The sequence below is a fragment of the Camelus dromedarius genome, chromosome 15 (genome assembly GCF_036321535.1).
Source record: "Camelus dromedarius isolate mCamDro1 chromosome 15, mCamDro1.pat, whole genome shotgun sequence".
Taxonomy (NCBI): Eukaryota; Metazoa; Chordata; class Mammalia; order Artiodactyla; family Camelidae; genus Camelus; species Camelus dromedarius.
This window is the reverse complement of record NC_087450.1, coordinates 30,783,073-30,805,602: the sequence shown is the minus strand read 5'-3', so window position 1 is coordinate 30,805,602 and position 22,530 is coordinate 30,783,073. Positions and strand designations below refer to the sequence as shown.

Here is a 22,530-nt window from a genome sequence, read left to right as displayed (position 1 = left end):
GGCCCCCACAGTGTATGTCCCTACAAAGATTTGTACACAAAAATTTACAGCACCTTTACTCTGACAGCTGAGGGCCAGTCATTTAACCCTCTGGACCACTTTCCCATGTTTAACGTGAAGAGTTGGGTGAGATGATCTGTAAGCTCCCCTCCAGTTCACTCTCCCTGGGCCTCAATGTCGGGCACCCAGTCCCATCCATTTCCTCGCAGACTGCCTTCCCCCTGGGGTCTCGCTCCCCCACCTCCCCTGTGGACTTCAGGCTTCTCATCTCCTCCCCTAGTGTGCACCAAGGGTCAGGTGGTGAGTGGCCAGTACCGGATGCTTGCAAAGCATGGGGGCTATGTATGGCTGGAGACACAGGGGACGGTCATCTACAACCCTCGCAACCTGCAGCCCCAGTGCATTATGTGCGTGAACTACGTCCTGAGGTGAGTGTGCAAGGGCCAGGGGCTGGGGGTGCAGGGTGCCTGAGCTGGGGAGGGTGCCAGACTGAGAATGCAGGCCCAGGAGCATTGAACCGCCTAGAAGCCGGGCACCACAGCTGCGAGCTCTCAGCAGTGCTAATCCTTGGGACCCAAGGGACTCCCATGGATGTCCCAGGAACAGTGGAACACTGGGATTTCCTCTTTAGACGTTTTTCCTACCCCTTCCCCATTGTCTGTCATCTCTGTCATGCCTCTGACCCACCTGGGGAGGCAGGTAGAACACAGTCACCACCTACTTTTTTCTGAATGGGGACCACGGGCAGAGAATCGCTTGTGCTTTCTGGGAGAAGGTGTAACACGTTCCCTCCACGGCACCTGGGAAGAAAGCTAGAGAAAGGCATTGTGGGGTGAAGCAAACGAAAACAAAGGCCTTCAAGTCTCTTGCTCCCCATGCAGCCACGTACAATATTAAAACAGCATCTAAGACAGACGTTCTCGTAGGGCACTCTTTACAAAATGCCGACAGAGTGTCCATACCCACGTTTCTGTCTGGGAGGCTTAGCTCTCAGGGCTTCCATGGGTCTGGGGAGCAAAAGGATTTTGCTGGAAACTGGAAGGTCTGAAGCACCCTCTTATCCCACCAGTGAGATTGAGAAGAATGACGTGGTGTTCTCCATGGACCAGACGGAGTCCCCGTTCAAGTCGCACCTGATGGCCATGGACAGCATCTTTGACAACAGTGGCAAGGTGCCTGTGTCTGAGAAGAGCAGCTTCCTGTTCAGCAAGCTGAAGGAAGAGCCCGAGGAGCTGGCCCAGCTGGCCCCCATGGCCGGAGATGCCATCATTTCTCTGGATTTCGGTGGGTGCTTCTTAGCTGAGCCGGGGCCCCTCAGATCCTCTTGGGTGGGGGATGCCTCCCTGGACACAGCTTTTCCTTAATCAGAGTTACCCTGTGCAGCCCCTGCGTCTTGCTTATCATCTCTTAGTCACCAGCCCCTGTGCTGGGCACATGCACTTACCCTGGTTTAAGACTGTCCTATTTCTGATCTTACAAAGCACTGAGCCAGGTAGAGCTCCAGAGAACTCCCTCCTGAGGGGCTGGTTCTCTACAGCAGGCAGAGGGAGCCTGAGACAAGAGAGTGGGTCAGTGAGGGATGGGCTCCGAGGCCACTGGCACGTTTTCACAGAGAGGACAGATCTCCACCTGGGCCTTGAAGGACAGATTGGTTATTTAGGCAGAGGGCTGGGTCGATATGTTGGGAGGAAAGATTTAGACCCAGGAGTAAGCCCTTACATGCACAGACCCAGGAGTAAGCCCTTACATGCACTCCTTTATAGCTTTGCCTGCCCCTTGGAGGTGAGAGTCCTTTCGGCCCCACCTCCGTGCTAGCAGCACCCTTGATGTATACCTGGGGAGCCCCTCTCCCACACTGCAACCCACCATCACCCCCAGCCCGGCTGTGGCCACGTGAGGAATAGCTGTACCTCCCTGTGCTGGCTCTGGAGTGTCTCAGCCCTGTTCAGTGTGTTCTTAAGAAGGTGGGTGAGTCGTGACTCCAGAGAATCACAAAGAGACAGAGAGCCTGGGAGCTTCCCTGTTTCGTGCAGTAATGAGGCAAACTGCCCAGTTCTCATAACCGCCTCCCCTACATTCTAGCCTGCCTTTCAAGGAGGAGCAGATCCTAATGTATTTAATCTCTAAAAACTAAAGGCCCAGGTACTGTTCCCTCTGAAGCAAAGCTGGAGACTGACTCACACCCCCGCTGAAGGCCCTCTGGTCCAGCTCAGCCCAGAGCACCGGGCCCCAGGCCTGCTCCAGCCCCTTTCAGGATTTCTTATATATCTGTTGGGCTTTCTCTGTCCCGGGGCTGAGCCCAGTGGCTGTGGGTGTTAACCGAGCCAGGTGCTTGTCTCCACAGGGAGCCCGAACTTTGAGGAGTCCTCAGCCTACGGCAAGGCCATCCCGCCCCCCGGCCAGCAGTGGACTGGAGGGTTGAGGAGCCATGGCGCCCACAGCGAGGCCAGGAGCCTGCCTGCCTTCACCGTGCCCCAGGCAGCCGCCCCGGGGAGTACCACCCCCAGTGCCACCAGCAGCAGCTGCTCCACGGTGAGCACCCCTTGGGTTGAGGCCATGGAGAGGGCGGGCCCCTCCCTCTGGCTGCTGCAGGATGGCTGAGTGGACAGCCCAGACCGAGCTGCCGCCCTCCTCCTACTCATGTCATCCTGGAGCCCCGGAGCATGGCTGTGACACCTGCCAGGTGTTCCAGCTGCTGCTTGCTGTTGGTACCCAGCCCCACCCCACCTACGTGCTAAGGGCCTTGAAGACGGGTACTGAGTCGCACACAGCTCGGTGCAAGGCAGTAACCATCCTGCTTGGGGCATAGATACGTAGAGTTTGCTCCTCAAGACAGCCTCATTTAATGATGAGGAGACTGAGGGTCAAAGAAGTAGATGAACTGACCTAATTCACACAGCTCGTAGAGCGCGGCCGCACTATGTGTTCTTGTTCGGTGGAATGGAGTTGAAGCTCTGGGTCCAGAAATGCATTTCTCCTTCCCCCTCGGGCTTCGGGGGAGAGAGTGCCAGAGCCTTGACTTTGCTTCTTCCTCCCTGGCCCCCAGCCCAGCAGCCCTGGAGACTATTACACGTCTCTGGATAATGATCTGAAGATTGAAGCGATTGAAAAGCTCTTTGCCATGGATACAGAGGCAAAGGACCAGTGCAGCACCCAGGTAGGTGGCCATGGAGAGAAGAGCGGGGTGGGTGCACTGTGCCTGGCAGCTGGCGGTGGTGAAGGCTCCCGCCCGTTCTTGTAGCCTCGGCCCTTCGTGGCAAAGACCGGGGGGAATGCTGGGCCATGGTCCTTAGCCAGGTGAGGGCACGGGCAGTAGGAGCCTGTGAGCACCTGCTTCACCCACATCAAGTCCAGCTCTTCTGCTCTTACCTCTCAAGTTAGTCACGTCCTACTAACGCGGATCCCCTAGTGCACACAAAAACCACACCTGAGCCTTTTTTTAAGGAGCATACCCCAACTGTGTAAGACTTCTGTAAGCGTAAGGAACAGTTACTCCCTTTACAAGCATATTCATCTTAGGCTTCTCTGAAATAACTTTTAAATGTATTTCAAAATGACATCTGATTGACAAATTTTTGTCTACACATAATTTTTCAGAAACACATTTCTAACGTGAAGCCAAATGTTCTTGCAAAAACTATGTAAAGAGGGCTAAGGGTGGGTGGACGGGTATGTGTTTCAGAAAGCCCAGAGGAAAATCATTAATCCCCGTTTGTCTTAATCTGGGTTATTCATCCAAATTTCCACCTTGCCTCTCAGTTTGATCGTTATTGTGCAACACTCCCTGTCTCACTCTCTTCTCTGCACTACGAGATCCATTATGTAGCGCTTGATCGAGCTGCATCCCCCCAGGGAGGGTTGAAACGTTCTGTGTCTGCTTGTGTGTATTTCCCGTGGTGCCCATCGCGATACTGGGAACCTAAGGGGCCTCTCCGAGTCCTTGTGGATTAGAATGAAGGGCGCTCTACCACTGGGGCCATGGTTACTCTAGAAGCAGTCCACAGGTCCACCCCGGGCACCTGCTGTGTGCTGGAGAGGAGGACAAAGGTGCCCTTGGCTCCCCAGGGGCCAGAGTAGGCAGGGACGGCTTGCTGGAAGAGGTAGGCTTGCCCAGGCTGTGGGAGCAAAGGTGAGGTTTGGACAAGGAGAGAGGGCTGGGCTGGAGTGGTGGTGACAAGATGACCGAGTGGAGCGTGGAGATTCGGGCACAGGCTGAGGAAGGGAGGAAAGCCACCGGCAGGCTGGTGGCGCACGCAGGAACGCTTCTGAGGTGTCTGCTGCTGGGCTTTAGGGAACCAGTAAAGGCAGCAGCACTGCCAGGCTGTAGCGGGAGGAATGGCTCTGGCAGGGGCTGGGAGGGACGGGGGCTAAGGTGGAACAGTATCCCTGAAGCAGCTCCAATTACTTGAGTGCCTTGCCTGTGCTGTGTGTGTCTCCTCAGACGGACTTCAATGAGCTGGACCTAGAGACACTAGCCCCCTACATCCCCATGGACGGGGAGGACTTCCAGCTCAGTCCCATCTGCCCAGAGGAGAGTCTCCTGCCGGAGAACCCCCAGTCCACCCCGCAGCACTGCTTCAGTGCAATGACAAACATCTTTCAGCCACTGGCCCCCACGGCATCTCCCAGCCCCTTCCTCCTGGACAAGTACCTGCAGCAGGTGGAAAGCAAGAAGCCAGAGCCCGCGCAGCGGCCCGTGTCCTTCATCTTCTTTGACGGTGGGAGCAAGGGGGCCCTGCCGCCCTGCTGTGGCCAGACCTGCACCCCTCTCTCCTCCATGGGGGGCAGATCCAACACTCAGTGGCCCCCTGATCCACCGTTACATTTTGGGCCCACGAAGTGGCCTGTTGAAGACCAGCACGCCGAGCCCCTGGGGGCATCGCCGTTGACGCCCCCCATCACTGCGCCCCGTATCTCCATGTTCAAGAAGAAGTGAGTGGCAGACACGCTTGGCTGCTTCAGCAAAGGCTGTGCTCAACAGGGAGGGGCAAACAGGTGCCCGCTGTGGGGAGGTCAGGGCCCCGCCCCATCAGGGGTCTGCTACTCCGAGCCCTTCTCTGAAGTCCCAGAGCTGGGGCTGTGGGGGAACCGCCCCAAGATGTGTGAGGACTCAAGTGGGACACAGTTTTATCAGGGTTGGAGGGGACCAAGAGGGGACTGAGGATAGGGAAAATGAGAGAATTGGCTTCTTCAGGCCTTGAACACCAATGCCCCTCTCTCCTGACCCCCCCTCAGAGCACCTTTCTCATCCAGGGTTCATTACCTGAGCTGTAGGACACACAAAAAAATGGAGTGACGGTTCTCTCAGGGAACCCTGGTTGAGAACAGTGAAAAGGTGCCCATGCCTTCCCCCACCTTCAGCTGCCCCGTGCTCAGCACCGCCCTCCCCATCCTGCCTTCTCCCAGCTCCTCCCAGTCTCCCCCAGTAAGCCCCGTTCTAACTGCTGGGAGCTTTCTGGGCTGTTACACGGTTGGTATGGGACTTCCAGGTCCCAGGGCCTATTAGTTATGCTTCTCTGGGGCCCTTGCCTTTTACGGAGCAGCCCCCTGCTCCTCAGCGGGGGGCACTCCAGGGGAGACGGGGCAGAAGAAACCTGCTGCAAGACTGCTGAAACCCAGCTGGACAGTCTCAAAAGAGGCTAGGACTGCAGGCTGCCTGGGTACATACAACTGGGTGGGTGGGAGGTACAGGTGACTTGAACCATCATGAGGAAAAGAGGCAGCACCACAGCTCAGGGCCTCAAGCCCACCACCCCTCCTCTGACTCTGCCCTTGGGGTCTTAGAGCCACCACTGTCATAAGTGTTTGTTCTGGAAGGGCCCTCGGGGGCGCCCTGGGTGTGGGGCTCCAGGCTCCCTCACGTCTGCTCTCTCTCAGGCTTGGCAGGTCTGCAAAGGGCTTTGGGCCGCAGGGCCCAGACGTGATGAGCCCGGCCATGGTCGCCCTCTCCAACAAGCTGAAGCTGAAGCGACAGCTGGAGTATGAGGAGCAAGCCTTCCAGGATGGGAGAGAGGTGCGCCAGCTCGGGACAGCGCTGCATGGGTTCCCTCCATGGCCCCTGGGGCAGGAGGGAGGGGCTGCTCTGTGTCCACCCCTGCCCTACACAGCGTGAGGACTCGTGCTCCAGCCTCCCCCTCAACCCGTGCTTCCCACACCTAGGGGGACCCGCCGGGCAGCAGCCCCTCACATTTGCTGTGGAAAAGGATGAAGAGTCTCAGGGGCAGTGGGAACTGCCCTTTGATGCCAGACAAGCAGCTGAGTGCAAGCGTCCCTAACGGTGAGTGGCAGGTCTGGGATGCCGGGGCCCATCCTGGTTCCTCACTCCCTGCCTCACCTGCCCTTCCGAGCCTTATTGGAACAGGTGGTCTCTCTGCCCTGCCTTCCCCACACCCAGCTTCCCCTTTCTACTCTGGCTCAGAAGTCTCGGGCTCTAGTTCTGGTGGCTCTGAGCACCATGTGTGAACGGGGCTGCTCTCCCCTCACTCCCTGACGTTGGCCTTTCAGATGAGTTCATCCAAAGTCCCATGAGGGGCTTGGACCAACCTCTGAGACACTTACCGCCGCCACAGCCAACGTCTGTCGTGCGCCCTGGGGAGAACGCCAAGAGTGGGTTCTCCTCGCACTGTTATGCCCCCCAGTACCAGGACTACAGCCCAGCAGCAGCTCACAAGGTGTCAGGTGGGTGCACTCAGGAACTGGGGGCTGGTGTGGGGGAGGGGGGCCAGGAGATGGACATCACAAGGTGGCAGGTCTTGGCTCAGTGCCAGGATAAACTTGCTGCGTGAAAGGCAGCTGTCTTAAGAGGGGCGAGCCCTCCTTTCCCAGATGTTCTGTAGCAGGGGCTGGAAGGTCACATGGCACAGGGCTTTAGAAGGAACCCGCCAATGACCAGGGCTCTTCCACCCTGATGGTCCCTGAGCTGACGTCTTTTACTCAGTTCTTCACGTGATCACAATGCCTGATGCACTGACCTGCCAGGTGCCGAGCTGAGGAAGCACAGAGAGGACGTCCTCCTGGGAGGGTGGCCTGGAGAGTTCTGAGAGGACTAGCCCCCTGATTCCTGACTTCTATCCAGGGCTTCCGGAGTCTGTTAGAATCTGGTGAAACACAGGTGTTGTAATGAACAGGTTGCTTTTTAGCATTTAAACATAATTCGTGGTTTGGGTGAAACATCCCAGACCCCTGCCCTGAAAGAGAATGATTTCCTCAGCAATAGAGTTTGAGGCACTAAACAGCAATTTGCCTCAAAGTCCAGGCTTTACAGCTCATACAACTTAATAAGAAAAAAACAACCCAATCAAAAAATGGGCAAAAGACCTAAACAAGCAATTCTCCAAGGAAGACATACAAATGATCAATAGGCACATGAAAAAATGCCCCGTATCACCAATTATCAGAGAAATGCAAATCAAAACTACAATGAGGTATCACCTCACACCAGTCAGAATGGCCATCATTCAAAAATCCACAAATGACAAATGCTGGAGAGGCTGTGGAGAAAGGGGAACCCTCCTCTACAGCTGGTGGGAATGCAGTTTGGTGCAGCCACTGCGGAAAACAGTATGGAGGTTCCTCAAAAGACTAGGAATAGACTTACCATATGACCCAGGAATTCCGCTCCTAGGCATATATCCAGAAGGAACCCTACTTCAGGATGACACCTGCACCCCAATGTTCATAGCAGCACTATTTACAATAGCCAAGTCATGGAAACAGCCTAAATGTCCATCAATGGATGACTGGATAAAGAAGATGTGGCATATTTATACAATGGAATACTACTCAGCCATAAAAACCGACAAGATAACGCCATTTGCAGCAACATGGATGCTCCTGGAGCATGTCATTCTAAGTGAAGTAAGCCAGAAGGAGAAAGAAAAATACCATATGAGATCGCTTACATGTGGAATCTAAAAAAAAAAAAAACAAAAACAAAGAAACAAAGCATAAATACAAAACAGAAACAGACTCATAGACATAGAATACACACTTGTGGTTGCCAAGGGGGCAGAGGGTGGGAAGGGATAGATGGGATTTCAGAATTGTAGAATAGATAAACAAGATTATACTGTACAGCACAGGGAAATATACACAAGATCTTATGGTAGCTCACAGAGAAAAAAATGTGACACTGAATATATGTATGGCTGAAAAATTGTGCTCTACACTGGAATTTGATACAACATTGTAAAATGATTATGAATCAATAAAAAAAGTTAAAAAAAAAAAAAAAAAAGCCCAGGCTTTAGAGTCACAGGACAGCCCTGGGCTTAAATTCTAGCCCTGCTCATGACCAGCTGGAGAATGGTGTGAGTTGCATGTTTAAATAAGAGGCTTGCGTGCAGAGTGTAGGGTTCATGTGTATGTTCGTCAAGTGGTTGCCAGTATGATTATCCCTTCTCTGAACCCACAAGTTTCCTTGAATGGGGACCTGTATTCTTTTCAGGGGAAATTCATATTCAACTCAGGTCATTTCTGACAGTGAGTAAACAAGGGGGGATTAGAAAGGGATGGTGAGTGAGCATCCATTGCTAGTGTGAGGGCTGCAGGGAAGTGTGAGACCCGTGTGGTCCACAAGGGAGCGAGCGAGGTCAAGTTAGGGAGGAAGGCATGGACCGTAGGCAGCAGCTGGGAGGGGGACTGGGGAGAGCGCCCCAGGGATGAGGTGCTGCAGATAAGCCAAGGGAAGGGCAAGCAGGCACCTCCTGTTACAAGCCCAGCTGAAGGGCTTCCAGGCTGGGCTGGCCCCAGGCACTGGGGCCGCCTCGTTCCTGGAAGCCGAGTTTGGGCGCAGGGAATTTCCCCTCATCTTCATTCTCCTGAGGGGGTTCCCTTCCCCAGCATGAGAGGGGTTCCAGGAGGGTGGAGATCCTGCAACTGGAAGTCAGGCCCTTGAAGGCCTGCGTGCACATGCATGTATGTGGCTGCGTGTGCTTGTTCACACGTGTGTGTGGTCTGAGTGCGCGTGGATGTGTGTGCATGTGTGCAGAGACCTGCTGGTGCAGACCTCTCTCTGTCCAGCCCAGCCTTGCCCAGGCGCTGGCTCGTGCCTCCACCTCACGGCCCGGGAACCCTTCGTGGCGGCTCCTTCTGCCCCCCGAACCCTCCCCTGCTCTGCCTGCACCGCGCACCACGTCCCCTCTCTGTGGGGTCTCAGCCCCCTCACCTGGTGAGATGCTCCAGAGGCAGGCACGCTGTCTGCTGGGTCCTCGCCCTGAGCAGAGAGTAGGTCACTTGGGAAAGACAACGTTGAAGAAAGAGTGAGGTGAAGGCTGCCCCACCTGTGCCCCTGAGTCCTCCAAACTGGAAATGCGACTTGCTCTCCACCAGCACCTGTCTCGTCCCTGCCAACCTCTTAGGGACTAGACCCCCTTCTGAATGTCTGATTTAGGGCTTTTAAAACATAGTCCCACCTCTTCTTTCAGGCATGGCAAGCCGGCTGCTCAGACCCTCGTTTGAGCCCTACCTGCTGCCCGAACTGACCAGATATGACTGTGAGGTGAACGTTCCTGTCCCAGGAAGCTCCACGCTCCTACAAGGAGGGGACCTCCTCAGAGCCCTGGACCAGGCCACCTGAGCCAGGGCCTCCCACCCGCAGGCACCCTTCCCATGCCGTCCCACCAGCTTCACGGTCTGCATCCATCTTTTGCAACTAGGTATTTCTAACATCAACATACTTTTTACAAGATATACTTACCTGGCAGACTTGCTTAGGTCACCAGGTAGTGGCTTTTTTCTGAAGATGCTCACTGTATTATCCATATTTTTAAAACCACAGTTGTTTTACCTGCTACGTTTTGCTCTGTCAATGGAAATGTTCTTAAATTGTATAAGATTTTTCTTTCCCCAACTTCAGTTCCTTCTAATTTATACTATTCACGGGTCTCTTTTTCTCTCTGTCTCACACACAATAGTCATACTAACAGGTTTGGGGTATGTTTGTTCTCCTGTAGGGAAAGCTTTGGCTTCATTGAACTAAAAAGATTTTGCTGTTGTTGCCAAAGAGAAAATAATCTTGCTTCCAAGCTTGGTTTGTGGCCTCTCTCTCAGCCCTTCACCTTCCTCGTTTAAAACTAATCATACTGTAAATTTCAGTCTTTTTTTTTTTTTTGAAGCCACTCTTTGCTCTAATTTTGATATGACTTTTGGGGGAAACAAGCAATGTGAAGGGTGAACTCCATTGTATATGGTTATCTGTGAAAGTTGCACAGTATGGCTTTTCCTAAACTGTTTGGTGTTTTCCCCCCATTCAGTGGATTTTTTTAATTATAATTATTCAAAAACATAACTGAATTTTTTTTAAAAAAAGATTTATATCTGGGTTAAGTGTTTATCATATATATGGGTACTCTGTAATATCTAAAAACTTAGAAACGGAAATGGGATCCTGCCTCACAAAATCACTTTAAGAGCTTTTTAAAGCTGTTCCTCCTCTTTGTGCTGGTGTCGCTGACACTGCAGAACTGTACAGTACTCCCACGGGCCTGCACTAACCCTGCGCAAGGTCTCTCTCTGTTGGCTCTTTGCTTTTGGGATGTGCCACAGGCGTGACAAACAATCCAAACAGTGGAATCACTCAGCGGGAGCATCGCGCTGGCTTCTCCTCGCGTTCTGTATGTATTGTGTATGTATGTATGTATTATTATTACTGCCAAGAGGGTCTGATGGCACGTCATGGGGTCGGGGGTTGGGGGTGCAAATCTAAGGGAGGGGAAGTGCTTTAACTTTTCTTAAAGCTGTGTTGCTAGCCCTTCAGGTGCACTGAGCTATGTGACTCTAATGGTCTTTCACATGGCACACTTGGGTATTTCCAGAACTACCACGTGACGGGGTAGATGGGAATTCATGAAAGGTGGTGAGCATTCAGAAATGGTGCAGCGATCCAGCCCACATCCTCCCAGCTCGCCACCTGGGAGTGCGTGGAGCAGGACTGAGAGAGGGTGCAGAATGGGGGCTGCTGGTCCTGACCGACCAGCAGGTCGCCCTGCGAGGCCGAGGTGCAGGGAGCAGCAGCAGGCAGACCTCCAAATCATGCCAGGGGCCCTCCCTGGAGGTCTGTCTGTCACCCGAACATAAGTATAAGTAGGAGGCACTGAAAACAGTGTTCTCAGAGCACCTCGTAACTCACGGTAAGAGGGACGGTACCGTTTGCTTTTGAAATGCCAACCAGGTGGAACTCCTCTGCCATGGGTACAATGCAGAAGTTTCTAGAAACACACAAAACAAAAACAGGGTAAGCCTGGATAAACTTACTGCCAAAAACAAAATTTAAATTTCAAAAGAAATCTAAGCTATACAGGAAAAGTTTACCTCGTCCCTATGTTGTCCAAATCATACTTCAGCACCACGGCTCTGCCCCACGCACAGCGGCAGAACTTGAAGGGTTACTGACACATAAGCGCTGGTGTTTGATTTCCTGTGTGTGTTTGCCTCAGCATTAAGGGCATTTTTCCCTTGCAGTTTTACTAAAACACTCTGAAAAATATTCCAAGCTTCATATTAACTTTATCAATGTAATGATTTCATGAATATTATTATATTGTCAAAATTCCTACTGACAACATTATTGCTATACAGGAGCTTAACTTTATAAGGAAATGTATTTTGACACTGATATCTTATTAAAGTATTCTGATCCTACCACTGCTGGTGGCTTTTTTTTCCTGTGGGTTTATCATGGGCTACAGCCATGTAAAGCGAAGTACTTATTAAATAGTTTACAGAAAACAAACACTGGTCTTTGTGAGGCAACTGAGACCAGCTGACAGGAAGCGGGATGAAGGAAGAAAAGATGAATATTAATACTTGGCCACGGGGACTGGGAAGCCACGTTGCATCGACCATATTTCTGCATGCATTCTTCTGCCTACCCCAGGGCCCTTTCTCTGAATTCTGCGGGGGACCCAAGGAAAGACGTAATGGTCCCTGCCTTCAGAAAACTGCGGGAAGTGGTTTGAGAGCTGTGCTAGCTCTGTGTGCTCGCACTGTGCACTTCGGGATGAAGGTTCTGAGGGAAAGGGGCAGCCTGGGCCCTGGGGCTCCGAGGGGACTTCAGTGTGGAGGTGGCGGGGCTCACGCGGGCCCTTCCCGGGTAGAATGTGCACTTGACGGGCAGAGATAACCCCAGACAGAAACAGAGCACGGTGATAACCCGCACCAGACATGGGCATGATGGGTTCCTAATTCAGATTCTACTGTTCCAAATCATGCCTGCTTGTGAGCAGGCGCTGTGTGCATGGGGGGATCTGGGGGGCCGGGGGGGTACCCAGCAGCAGCCTCTGCTCACAGCTGTCAGTCCTAGGACCAGCATCCCAGCATCACGCACTTGGTTCCCCTGACAGTTCAGTCCCCAGAGGGTGGGCCCACATGTTACCTTGTTAGCTCCGTCGGTCCTCAGCTGAGCAGTCCCAGGAGCGCCCATTGCACAGAGGAGCATGTCAAGGGGCTCAGGGAAGTCACAGCCTGCTAATGGAGGAAAGAAACGTAACCCCAGCCTGGGCTGTGCTGCTTCCTCTCACACGGACGGTGCCTGCTGGGAGGTGGACTGTACGGTAGGGCTGTTTTCATTCCTGTCTTTATTACTGTAACCTTTAGACCTCCTTCTGGTTCTTTGCCATCTCTTCCCAACTCTTTTCTTCCCAAACGTGGTGACTGGACCTTCAGATTGGATTTTCTGGGCTCTGCCCGCCATCTTGGGCGTCCTGAAAACGTCACCTGTTTTTTCCTGAAGCTCTTCCTTGAACGATACGCCCCAGCCCATCCTTCAGGAGCAGAGCTGCCTCAGAGCATTGGCAAGTTCAGGTCTCAGATGTGGGTGGACGCTCTCCTGGTCCCCCAGTGACTTCAGTGCCCTGTGGGTCTACAGGGTGCCTTAACCACTCAAAGGCTGTGACTGTGTCCTCCAGCCCTTGGGGGTACAGGGCGGTCCGAGCTCCTCTTGCTTCCAAGCCCAACAAACTGGAGGGCAGCACACCAAGGCCATTGTCCCTGATGAATTAGAGGAACTCAGCTTCTCCAAAGCACTCAAGTGCAAGACATGGGCCCCACACAAGCCATCCCTGCTGCCTTTATGTTTTGTCTCAAGTGATCCAGTGAAGGCTCTGAGTAAATGCTCCTAATTTCATATTTCACTTTTCAAAATGTACGTGGCTTAGGAGTAGGTCTGTGCCCATATGGCCAGGTGTGCAGGGGCAGAGGTAGGGCCCCTGTATAGAAATAAACAGTAATTCAGCCACTGGAGTTCCTCCTGACTCTAGATGTGTCCCCCTCCAGGCGGGCAGACGCCGGAGGAGTGGGTGTGGCACCTTCCCAGCGCTTACCTGGGTTGGCAGCCTCCAGATGAGGAGACTCTCTTTGGGGGGGTGGGGACTCTCAGACCCGGAGCTGAGGAGGGAAGAAGCCCCAGCTGGTGGAGAAGGGCCAGCCCTGGCTCCGCCTGATCCATGCAGAGCAAAATGTACCCTCTCCCAAAGCATGTTCTCTGACGCACATTTCAAATTGGAGTTGGGGGATGAACTGGGGGTTTTACTGGAGATACAATGCCAGCCTATTTCCTTCACAACACAAAAGATTCAACTATCCACAGCCCTGCTCTCCTGGGCCCCTATCCATCCTTTGCTTTTTGTGAAAAGGAACTTTTATCGGAAGGCCACCTAAGAGTGACCAGGTTACCCTGCTCGCTCTTTCTTGAGGCAGGGGTGGCCCCACTAAGACAGTGCATTTTCCCAGACTGACTTGGGGTGCTGAAATGGGCCTAGAAAGGACGTAGCCCAACCCCATCATTTATTTTTCTCAACATCTTCATTTTAGAGATGAGGAGACTGAGGCCCAGGGAGACAAAGTGGACTTGCCAGCAGTCGCACCATGAGTGAGAGGCAGGGCTGGGGGCAGAACCCAGGCCAGCATCACAGGCACTGAGGCCGAACTCGCCGGACGTGAAAGGGGCTGCGTCCCAGCCCAAGGGGTCCTTTGCCCGTGATGTCAGCTCTCACTCGCTCGGCCGTGCCCAGGCCGCCCCCGCCACGCACAGGGCTCCTCCCTCAGGGCACTCTCAGTTCTCCTAAAATGATCATGATCACATCACCCAGTTCTTCAAAATACCCCTTTGAACTCAGTGGCTCCTGTGGGAACTGCTTGGCCTCTCTGTGACCTTGATGGAAACTACACCAACTCCTTCCCTCCTAGACTGACGTTTCCTTGGCCTTCTGGGCCCCTGGAGAAAAGGGTTTTGAAGTTCTCCTCTACCTCCATACCCCTCTCTTTCTCACACACACACACTTTCTCTCGCTCTTTTTCTTTCTTTTAGCAATACTTCCTCGGTGAAGTCATGGTTTCTCTCTAAGAGTTTACCAGCTGGTAGAGGAAACAAAATTGACGCCATCCCGGATAACTCAGAGCCACGTATGGGCTGGTGTGTGATGACAGAGGCCCTGGCCCACATTTTCCCAGCCACTCCCTGTCTCAGATATCGTGCTCCAATGTCCCCCAGGGTGTGCTTGTACTTGGCCAAGGACCCCCATCTTGGGTTCAGAAAGCCTGAACCTTATAGATGCAAATGGGCCCTCAGTTACTCTAGGGCAGACTGCAGGTCCTGGGGGCGTCCAGAAAAGGCCAGGACAGATCAGCCTGAGCTTCAGGAGTGGAGAATCCCCCCACACCCACCCACCCAGACCTGGGAGAGGAGGGGATTGCAGAGGGCAGGTGGGGGAGGTCATTCTAGGAGACATAGACAAGGGGGACAAAGGCATGAAGCCAGAATGAGCAGCACAGGACAGGGAGCTGGAGTGGAGGGAGAGGGCAGGGGAGCAGCTTGGCCCCTTGCAGCACAGGCCTGGGGTCAGACAGACCTGGGTTCAAATCCTGGCACTGCTGCTTCTGGCTGTGTAATCGTGGGGCAGCCCCTTCATGCTGGACAGGCTGCCTGCTTTCCTGTGAAGGGAGCGTGATAACAGTCCCTACGTCGGAGGGTTGAGGCTGGAGTAGGTAAACTCTACTTAATTAACCCCACGAGACTGGATGAAATATACCTATGAGATAAGAGCAAAACAGTAGAGCCCTGAGATAGAGCCCAGAGCCAGTGCTGGTAGACGTCAGAGAGAGGAGCCAGCAAAGAGGCCGAGTGGGAGCAGCAATCAGTAGGAAAAACCCAGGATTTCCCAAAAAGTATCCCAAAAGCTGAGACCAGAGGGTGTTTCAGGAAGCAGGAATACTAGACTGAAAAGCCCAGGTAAAATAAGGAGGAAAAATTGGCTCTGGGGTTTAGCAACATGGAGATCATCATTGACCTTGACTAGAGCAATTTTGGTGGAGAGCTAAGGACAGGAGCTTGAAGGGAGTGGACGGAGGAATGAGCTGGCGGGGGGGGCAAAAGCATGGAGACCACAGCAACACACAACTCATTCAAGAACTTTCCCTATGGAGCCTCCTACACTGCTGGTAGGAACGTAGTTTGGTGCAGCCCTTATGGAAAACAGTACGGAAATTCCTTAAAAGACTAAAAATAGACTTACCACGTGATCCAGCAATCCCACTCCTGGGCATATACCCGGAGGGAATCTTAATTCAAAAAGACGCCTGCACCCTAATGTTCATAGTAGCACTGTTTACAACAGCCAAGACATGAAAACAACCTGAATGTCCATCGACTGATGACTGGATAAAGTTGTGATATATTTATACAATGAAATACTACTCAGCCATAAAAAATAATAATGCCATTTGAAGCAACATGGATGGACCTCGAGACTGTCATTCTAAGTGAAATAAGCCAGAAAGAGAAAAAAAAAAAAAAAACCTTATGATATCACTTATATGGAGAATCTAAAAAAAAAAAAAAAAAGACAAATGAACTTATTTGCAAAACAGAAAAAGACTCTCAGACATAGAAAACAAACTTGTGATTACGGGGGTGGGGATAGGAGGGGATAAATTGGGAGTTAGAGATTTGCAGATACTAACTAATATGTATAGAAGGGATAAACAACAAGTTCATGCTCTATTAGCACAAGGAACTATAGTTGACATCTTGTAGTAACTTATGGTGAAAAAGAATACAAAAATGGAATATATGTATGTTCATGTATGACTGAAACATTGTGCTATATGCCAGAAATTGACAACATTGTAAACTGACTATATTTCAATAAAATACATATACAAAAAAAAAAAAAGAACTTTCCCTACAAAGGGAAGCAGAGGAATGGAATGGAGCTGGAGGAAGGGGTCAGGGAAGTTTGAAAAAAAATTAATGAATTTTTTTAGAATAATTTTAGATTTACAGAAAAGTTTCAAGAATATTATAGAGACTTTCTGCACCCAGTTCCCTCTATAGCTGACTTTACTTTGGTACCTATGTCATAACCAAGGAACCAATACTGGTATGTTTTTATTATCTAATGTCTGTAATTTAGCCAGACTTTAGTTTTCACCTAATTTTTTTTTTCTGTTCCAGGATCCCATCCAAGATACCACATTATGTTGAATTGTCATATATCCTTAGGTTCCCTAGATGGTCAGAGTTTTCATGGTCCATTATAATAGTTATTCAGACTTTCCACACCGTTGACAACCTTGACAGTTTTGAGGAATGCTGGTCAGATATTCTTATAGAACAGCATCCTTCAATTTGGATTTGTCTGACGTTTTTCTCATGGTTAGACAGAGACTATAGGTTTTGGGGAGGAAGACCACAGAAGTCAAGGGTCACTGCCATCCCTTCACATCGAGGGTACATACTATCCGTGTGACTTATGGCTGTTGATGTTCATCTTAATCATTCGGTGGAGGTAAGATCTGTCAGGTTTCTCCACTGTAAATTACTGATTGTTTAGGGAAAATTATTTTTGGAGATGAGCTGTATTAGGGAATGTTTGTATGGTGATGGCAGAGGGAGAAATTGATGATGGCAGGAAAGAGAAGGGATTATCGGAGGACAACGTCATTGAGAAGGTGGGATGAGCACGAATGGGGTCCAGCACACCATGAAGGGCTTGGCCATGGATAAAAGCATGGAAAGTCCATCGCTTTATAGGAGGGGGGCAGACACTAGAGTAAGGATGCAGTCTTCCAGGTGCAACTGGTAGTGGGAAGATGATGAACAACCTCTAATCTAATGGTTTCTATTTTTCTCAGCGGCATTACAGGCAAGACCATCAGCTGAGAGAAAGGGAGAGGCTGTCAGAGTTTTGAGGAAGGAGAAGTGTCATTTTAGGAGGTCAGACTGTTTGTTACTGGATGCTCAAATGAGACTTTGGTCATAAACTGACCCATTGGCACAGTTGTGTGTTTTTCTCCAAACATATTTTTCTGCTTAATGAAGGCAGAATGGGTGGCAGTTTCCCAGGTTGGGGGGTTCAGCTGGGATGGTATGTTAGAGGGAGTTAGGCATGTTTCTGAGGGAATGCCTATTATGATGGACTGTGAAAACCAAGTCGTGTGAGAAAGGAAGAAAAAAGATGAAGAGGCTGATGGCCAATGTAAAAAGACAGGCTCAGTGAATTAGAGATCTGAATGAGGTCAGAGAGGTGTCAGAGTGAGGAACAGAGAAAGAGAACCAAGCAGACAGTCATGGGGAGGAGAGGAAACTTAAAACAGAGATGTCATATAAACTTACGTATGACCCAACAATACCGCGTCTAGATATTTATCTTAAAGATGTAAAACATTTAAGTTCACACAAAATCTGCCTACAAATGTTTATAGCAGCATTATTTGTAATCACCAAGAACTGGAAACAATCCAAATATCCTTCAGCAGAGGTATGGATTTAAAAAAATAAAAAACTATATAATTCATCCATACAACGGAAGACAATTCAGCAATCAAAAGTGCCACACGGCAGCAACATGGATGGACTGCAAAAGGTACTGTGTTGCGTGAAAGAAGCCAGTATCAAAAGGTTCATTCTAAGTAATTCCATGTACGTGACATTCTGGAAAAGGCAAAAAGCATGGAGCAGAGAACAGATTATTGGTTGCCAGCGGGGGGTCGAGGTGGGGGAAGTTTGAATCCAAAGCCCGGGGGCGCCCTGGGAGTACTGGAATTGTTCTGCGTCCTGTCTGGTGGTGGTTTCCAGACTCTCTGCATGTGGAAAAATCACAGAACCGTACACCAGACTTTCACTGGATGTAAATTTAAAGAATTTCACTGCATGTAAATTTAAAACTTTTAAAAATAAAAGCAAAAATTGCAATTTCCGAGGAAGCTAGAGTAACAGAGAAGGTCTGAGGAAATAGGGAGTCGGGGTGTTGTCAGGGTTGACGTGGTGGGTGTGACAGTGACACAGAGCGTAGAAATGAAGGAGAGACATGAGCGGGCAGCTGAAATCACCTCAGGAGGAGTGACCAGAGGCCGAGGTGGACAGCGTTACGAGAAGCAAGAGTCCAGTGACATGAGTGGGAAGGAAAAGGGAGGGGAAGCGGTTTGGAAGCAGCATCGTGAAGCTAGGAGGAGCCCCGCCACCTCCAGGCCCTGCCTGATACCTGCCTGTAGGAGTGAGAAACGAGCCTCCTCCTGCGGGCTGTGCGGGCAGGGCCGGTAGGAGAGAGCCCGACTCCAGTTAAAGGGGAAGGTGAAGGCACGTTCAGAGAAGAGACAGGTACCTAGGAAGTGGCTGGCGTCAGAGTTCCAGAGGCTGCATGGAGGGGTCGGAGGGTGGGAGATGGGAGAGAACGATGGATGTGCAGGACTGTCTAGGGACAAGGGCCTGGCAGCGACAGATGGCCTGGAGGCTTTGGTCTGCCACTGGTGACTGAGGAGAAGAGAGCGAAAGGTGGTCTATCACCCTGAGGGTCTCTTAGAGGTTCAGGTCAGAAAGCTGGGGGCGGGAGGCCATGGCACGGCAGGGAGGCACAACAGCTCCTCCGCCATGTCCATGGAACTTTCTAGGCCTTCCTCATATCCTGCAGCACCTGGGCACTGTCGTCTGAGTGCACTCATTGACCGTAAGGTGGGCTTGTAGCTTCCTGGGGCAGGTGGGAGGGTGGCCAGGGGGAGCCATTTGGGATCTTGGTTTTAAATCCTGTGCACTGGCAGGAACAAAGGAAGAAAGTGTGGTTGGAGGACCCACTGGTCTGAAACAAAGGGATGTTTTCTCGTCCTCATTAGCCTGGCTGAGGCAAGGGCAGCTGGGCATGAACACTGACATTGTTCTGGGGGCCTTGCTTAAAGGCCAAGGCAGGGCTCCAACTAAAGATTCAAATCTGGATGAGAGACGTGACTCAGACGGGGGCAGGTTGGCCCGACGGGTGTGGGAAGCCCAGGGCATGTGCGTCTGCTCCCTCTGCTGCTGACAATGTGGGGCGGCCGCTGTGCTGCCCAGGCAGCCGCTGCTGTGAGGGTGGAGTATGCCCACCACCCCGCATTCTGGGGACCCAGAGGGCAGGCACCAACTTTGCTGGCCTGTGCTGAGGCCCTTGGGCTTGACAGTTCTACACTACCACGAGCTAGGCAGCAACCCCAACATGTTCTGTCCCACTCTGGGCACTGTTCTCTGAAAGAGATACAGTTAAACAGGAATTTGTACAAAACAGCATGACTAACATGGTGATGGGACTCGCAGCTGCAGCACAACTGACTGGAGAGGCCGAGACACTTTGTCCTGGAGGAAATAATATCTGGGGGAGCTCGAAAGCCACCTTCAAGTATCTGGAGAAGCACAGTGTGTAGAGTTTTTCTGGGTGGCCCACAGGATAGAACTCGGCCTGGAGGTTGAGAAAACAGAGCCCAGCTCAATGTAAGTAAACTCAAAAGCAAACCTCACTCCTCCCCTGGTATGTCGGCGTTTGCTTGCTCAGCATAACAGGAAATAGTATCTTTACTCCGATCACCCAAGAAAGCCATGTGGAGGATAATGCCATTGAAGGGTATCTGGCAAAGACAAACTACACTTCCACAACTTTGTTCAGGCCTTTGTGTAGATAAAGGCTGACCGTCAGGCACAGATGGCCCAACGGAACCCAGGATGGGCAGAGGGACACTGACCTTGCCCCTTGAGTGTTATCTCCTGTCTGGGCAAAAGAAAGTGCAAATTATGTCAATTTAAAATTTTAAAGTATTTTTCCTTAATATGGATTTATAGTGCATGGTCTCTAAGAACTACTGCTTCTCTTTGGGAGATACTGTAGAGCCACATCTGAAGTCAGTGAGTAAAGCAAAACCCACCTGTGTCAAAATTGCCCTTAAGAACCCCTATGGAAGGTGTGACTGTGGTGGAAACCAGCACCCTATCTCTCCGCCCAGCACAGCCAGTTTTTCCCCCAGTGTCAGAACAGCTGTGGTTTCTCTGGATGAGCCCTAGACGAAATAGCTGGCTTACATCTCAGGACTATGTTGTAAAGAAAAGGCATGTCTTTAAAGGAAGCTCACACCTTGCGCCTCCTTGAGGAAACATCCAGGCAACAACTCCTTTCTCATCCTGTCTCAGGGACATGTGCTCATTTCTTGGAATGATCAGCAGGAATAGTTACCTGCCTTGGGGGCAGATCCAGATTTTGAGGGGCTTGTTAATTGTAGGTGCCCTCGACATGATAGGATAAAAATAACACTTTACCTCTGTGGTTCTTCTCAAGAACCTGTAACACCAGTCTAATCACATAAAAACATCAGACAAATACCAACTGAAGGACGGTCTACAAAATACCTCACCACTATTGCTCAAAACTGGCAAGGTCATCAAACACAAGTAAACTTCAGACACTGTCACAGCCCAGAGGAGCCTAAGGAGATGAGACAATTAAATACAATGTGGTTTCTTGGATGGGAAAGAAGCCCATTAGGTAAAAACTAAGGGAATTTGAATAAACTATGTACTTTATAGTTAATACTGATGCATCAGTATTAATTCATTAATTGTAAGAAATACATAATACTAATGTAAGATGTTAATAATAGGGGAAAGTGGCTACAGGGTAAATGGTAATCCTCTATACTGCCGCTGCAATTTTTCTGTAAGCCTAAAACAATTTTTAAAAATTTAATAAAAAAAATGCCAGAAAAAAAAAGAAATGCAGGAGGAAATGAAAAGCAAAGGAAAAGATAAATGAGTAAATCTAAGTGAATACTGACTGTTAAATAATAACAATGATAATATATTGTGGGGTTTTAAATAAATGTGGAATGAATGTACAGGAAAGCAATAGTAGAAAAGGTGGAAGGGGTAAATGGAGTTAAATGACTTTTAGTCTCTACATTGTCTAGGAGGGAGTGGTAAATGTACTAATTTATATTAGACTTTAATAAATCAAGGATGCATGTTTTAATCATGAGGGCAATCACTAGAACTATAAAACATTGTGTAACTCACAGGTTGATAGAGCAGGGAAATGGAATCGTTTTAAAAAATGTGATTATTCCAAAAGAAGACCAAAACAAGGACAGAAAAGTGAACATAGGATAAGTGGGACAGATAGAAAACAAATAAGATGCTAGATTTCAATCTAAATATATCACTAATTACATAAAATATAAATAGGTTAAGTATTTCAATTAAAAACATCAGACTGGATTTTAAAAATAAATATCACCTGCTTAGAGGAATGTGACTTCTAAAAAAGAATACAGATAGGAGGATGTAAAAAGACAAACACTAAACAAAAAAAGCTGGTGTACCATATCAATATCAGCTAGGAAGACTTTAAGGAAGAAGCATTACTAAAATAAAGAGGGACATTTCATAACAATAAAAGTGTCAATGCAACAGAAAGATACTTCTACGTTTGTATGCACCTACTAAGCCTCAGAAATGGATACCACTACAAGAAAAAGTAGAAAAACCTATCATAATAGTTGGTAATTTTAACACACCTCTCAATGACTGATATAACAAACAGGAAAAAAGTAAAAAAGGATCAAGAAAGTGGAAAGATGACCCAAAAAATGGGAGAAAATACTTGCAAATTATATATTTGATAAGGGACAAATTTGAGCATATATAAAGGATATTTACAATTCAACAATTAAAAGAAAATAAGTCAATTAAAAATGGGCAGAAGATTTTAGCCATTTCTCCAAAAAAGATATACACATGGTCTATAAATGTATAAAAAGATGCTCAAGGTCTCTAGTCATTAGGGAGGTGCAAGTCAAAACCACAATGAGAGGCCACTTTACACACCACTAGGACAGCTAAAATCTAAAAGCCAGAACAACAAGTGCTGGTGAAGATGTGGAGAAGTTGTCCCCTTCATACATTTCTGGTGGGAATGTAAAATTTTACAGCTCTTTGCAAAACAATCTGGAAGCTCCTCAAAATATAGAATTATTATATGACCCTGCAATTCCACTCCTAGGTATATACCCAAGAGAACTGAAAACGTATGTTCACACAAAAACTTATACACAAATGTTTATAGCAGCATTATTCATAAGAGCCAAAAAGTGGAAACAACCCAAATGCCCATCAGCTGATGAATGTATAAACAAGATGTGGTATATCTATATAATGGACTATGTTTCAGCCATATACAGTCATGAAGTACTGATATATGCTACAGCGTGAAAACACCATGGTAAGCAAAAGATGCCAAACCCAAA

The 22,530-nt window shown here is 49.7% G+C and overlaps 1 protein-coding gene and 1 long non-coding RNA gene across 2 annotated transcripts in view; one reads left to right on the top strand and one right to left on the bottom strand.

The window, feature by feature from the left end:
• EPAS1 (endothelial PAS domain protein 1) overlaps window positions 1–11,640 on the top strand; it is an 83,474-nt gene extending 71,834 nt beyond the window's left edge. The window contains exons 8-16 of the mRNA XM_031466944.2: window positions 281–428; window positions 1,070–1,284; window positions 2,345–2,532; window positions 3,047–3,157; window positions 4,442–4,932; window positions 5,878–6,013; window positions 6,160–6,277; window positions 6,505–6,678; window positions 9,426–11,640. Coding sequence (XP_031322804.1) covers window positions 281–428; window positions 1,070–1,284; window positions 2,345–2,532; window positions 3,047–3,157; window positions 4,442–4,932; window positions 5,878–6,013; window positions 6,160–6,277; window positions 6,505–6,678; window positions 9,426–9,577 — 1,733 coding nt within the window. The 3' untranslated portion in view covers window positions 9,578–11,640. The remainder of the gene's footprint in view (window positions 1–280; window positions 429–1,069; window positions 1,285–2,344; window positions 2,533–3,046; window positions 3,158–4,441; window positions 4,933–5,877; window positions 6,014–6,159; window positions 6,278–6,504; window positions 6,679–9,425) is intronic.
• Window positions 309–9,426, bottom strand: LOC135323064 (uncharacterized). Its single transcript, XR_010384193.1, has 2 exons — window positions 9,167–9,426; window positions 309–7,097 (listed from the first exon to the last, which is right to left on the bottom strand). It is a non-coding gene; the product is annotated as an uncharacterized LOC135323064 (long non-coding RNA).
• Window positions 11,641–22,530: the final 10,890 nt, after the last annotated feature.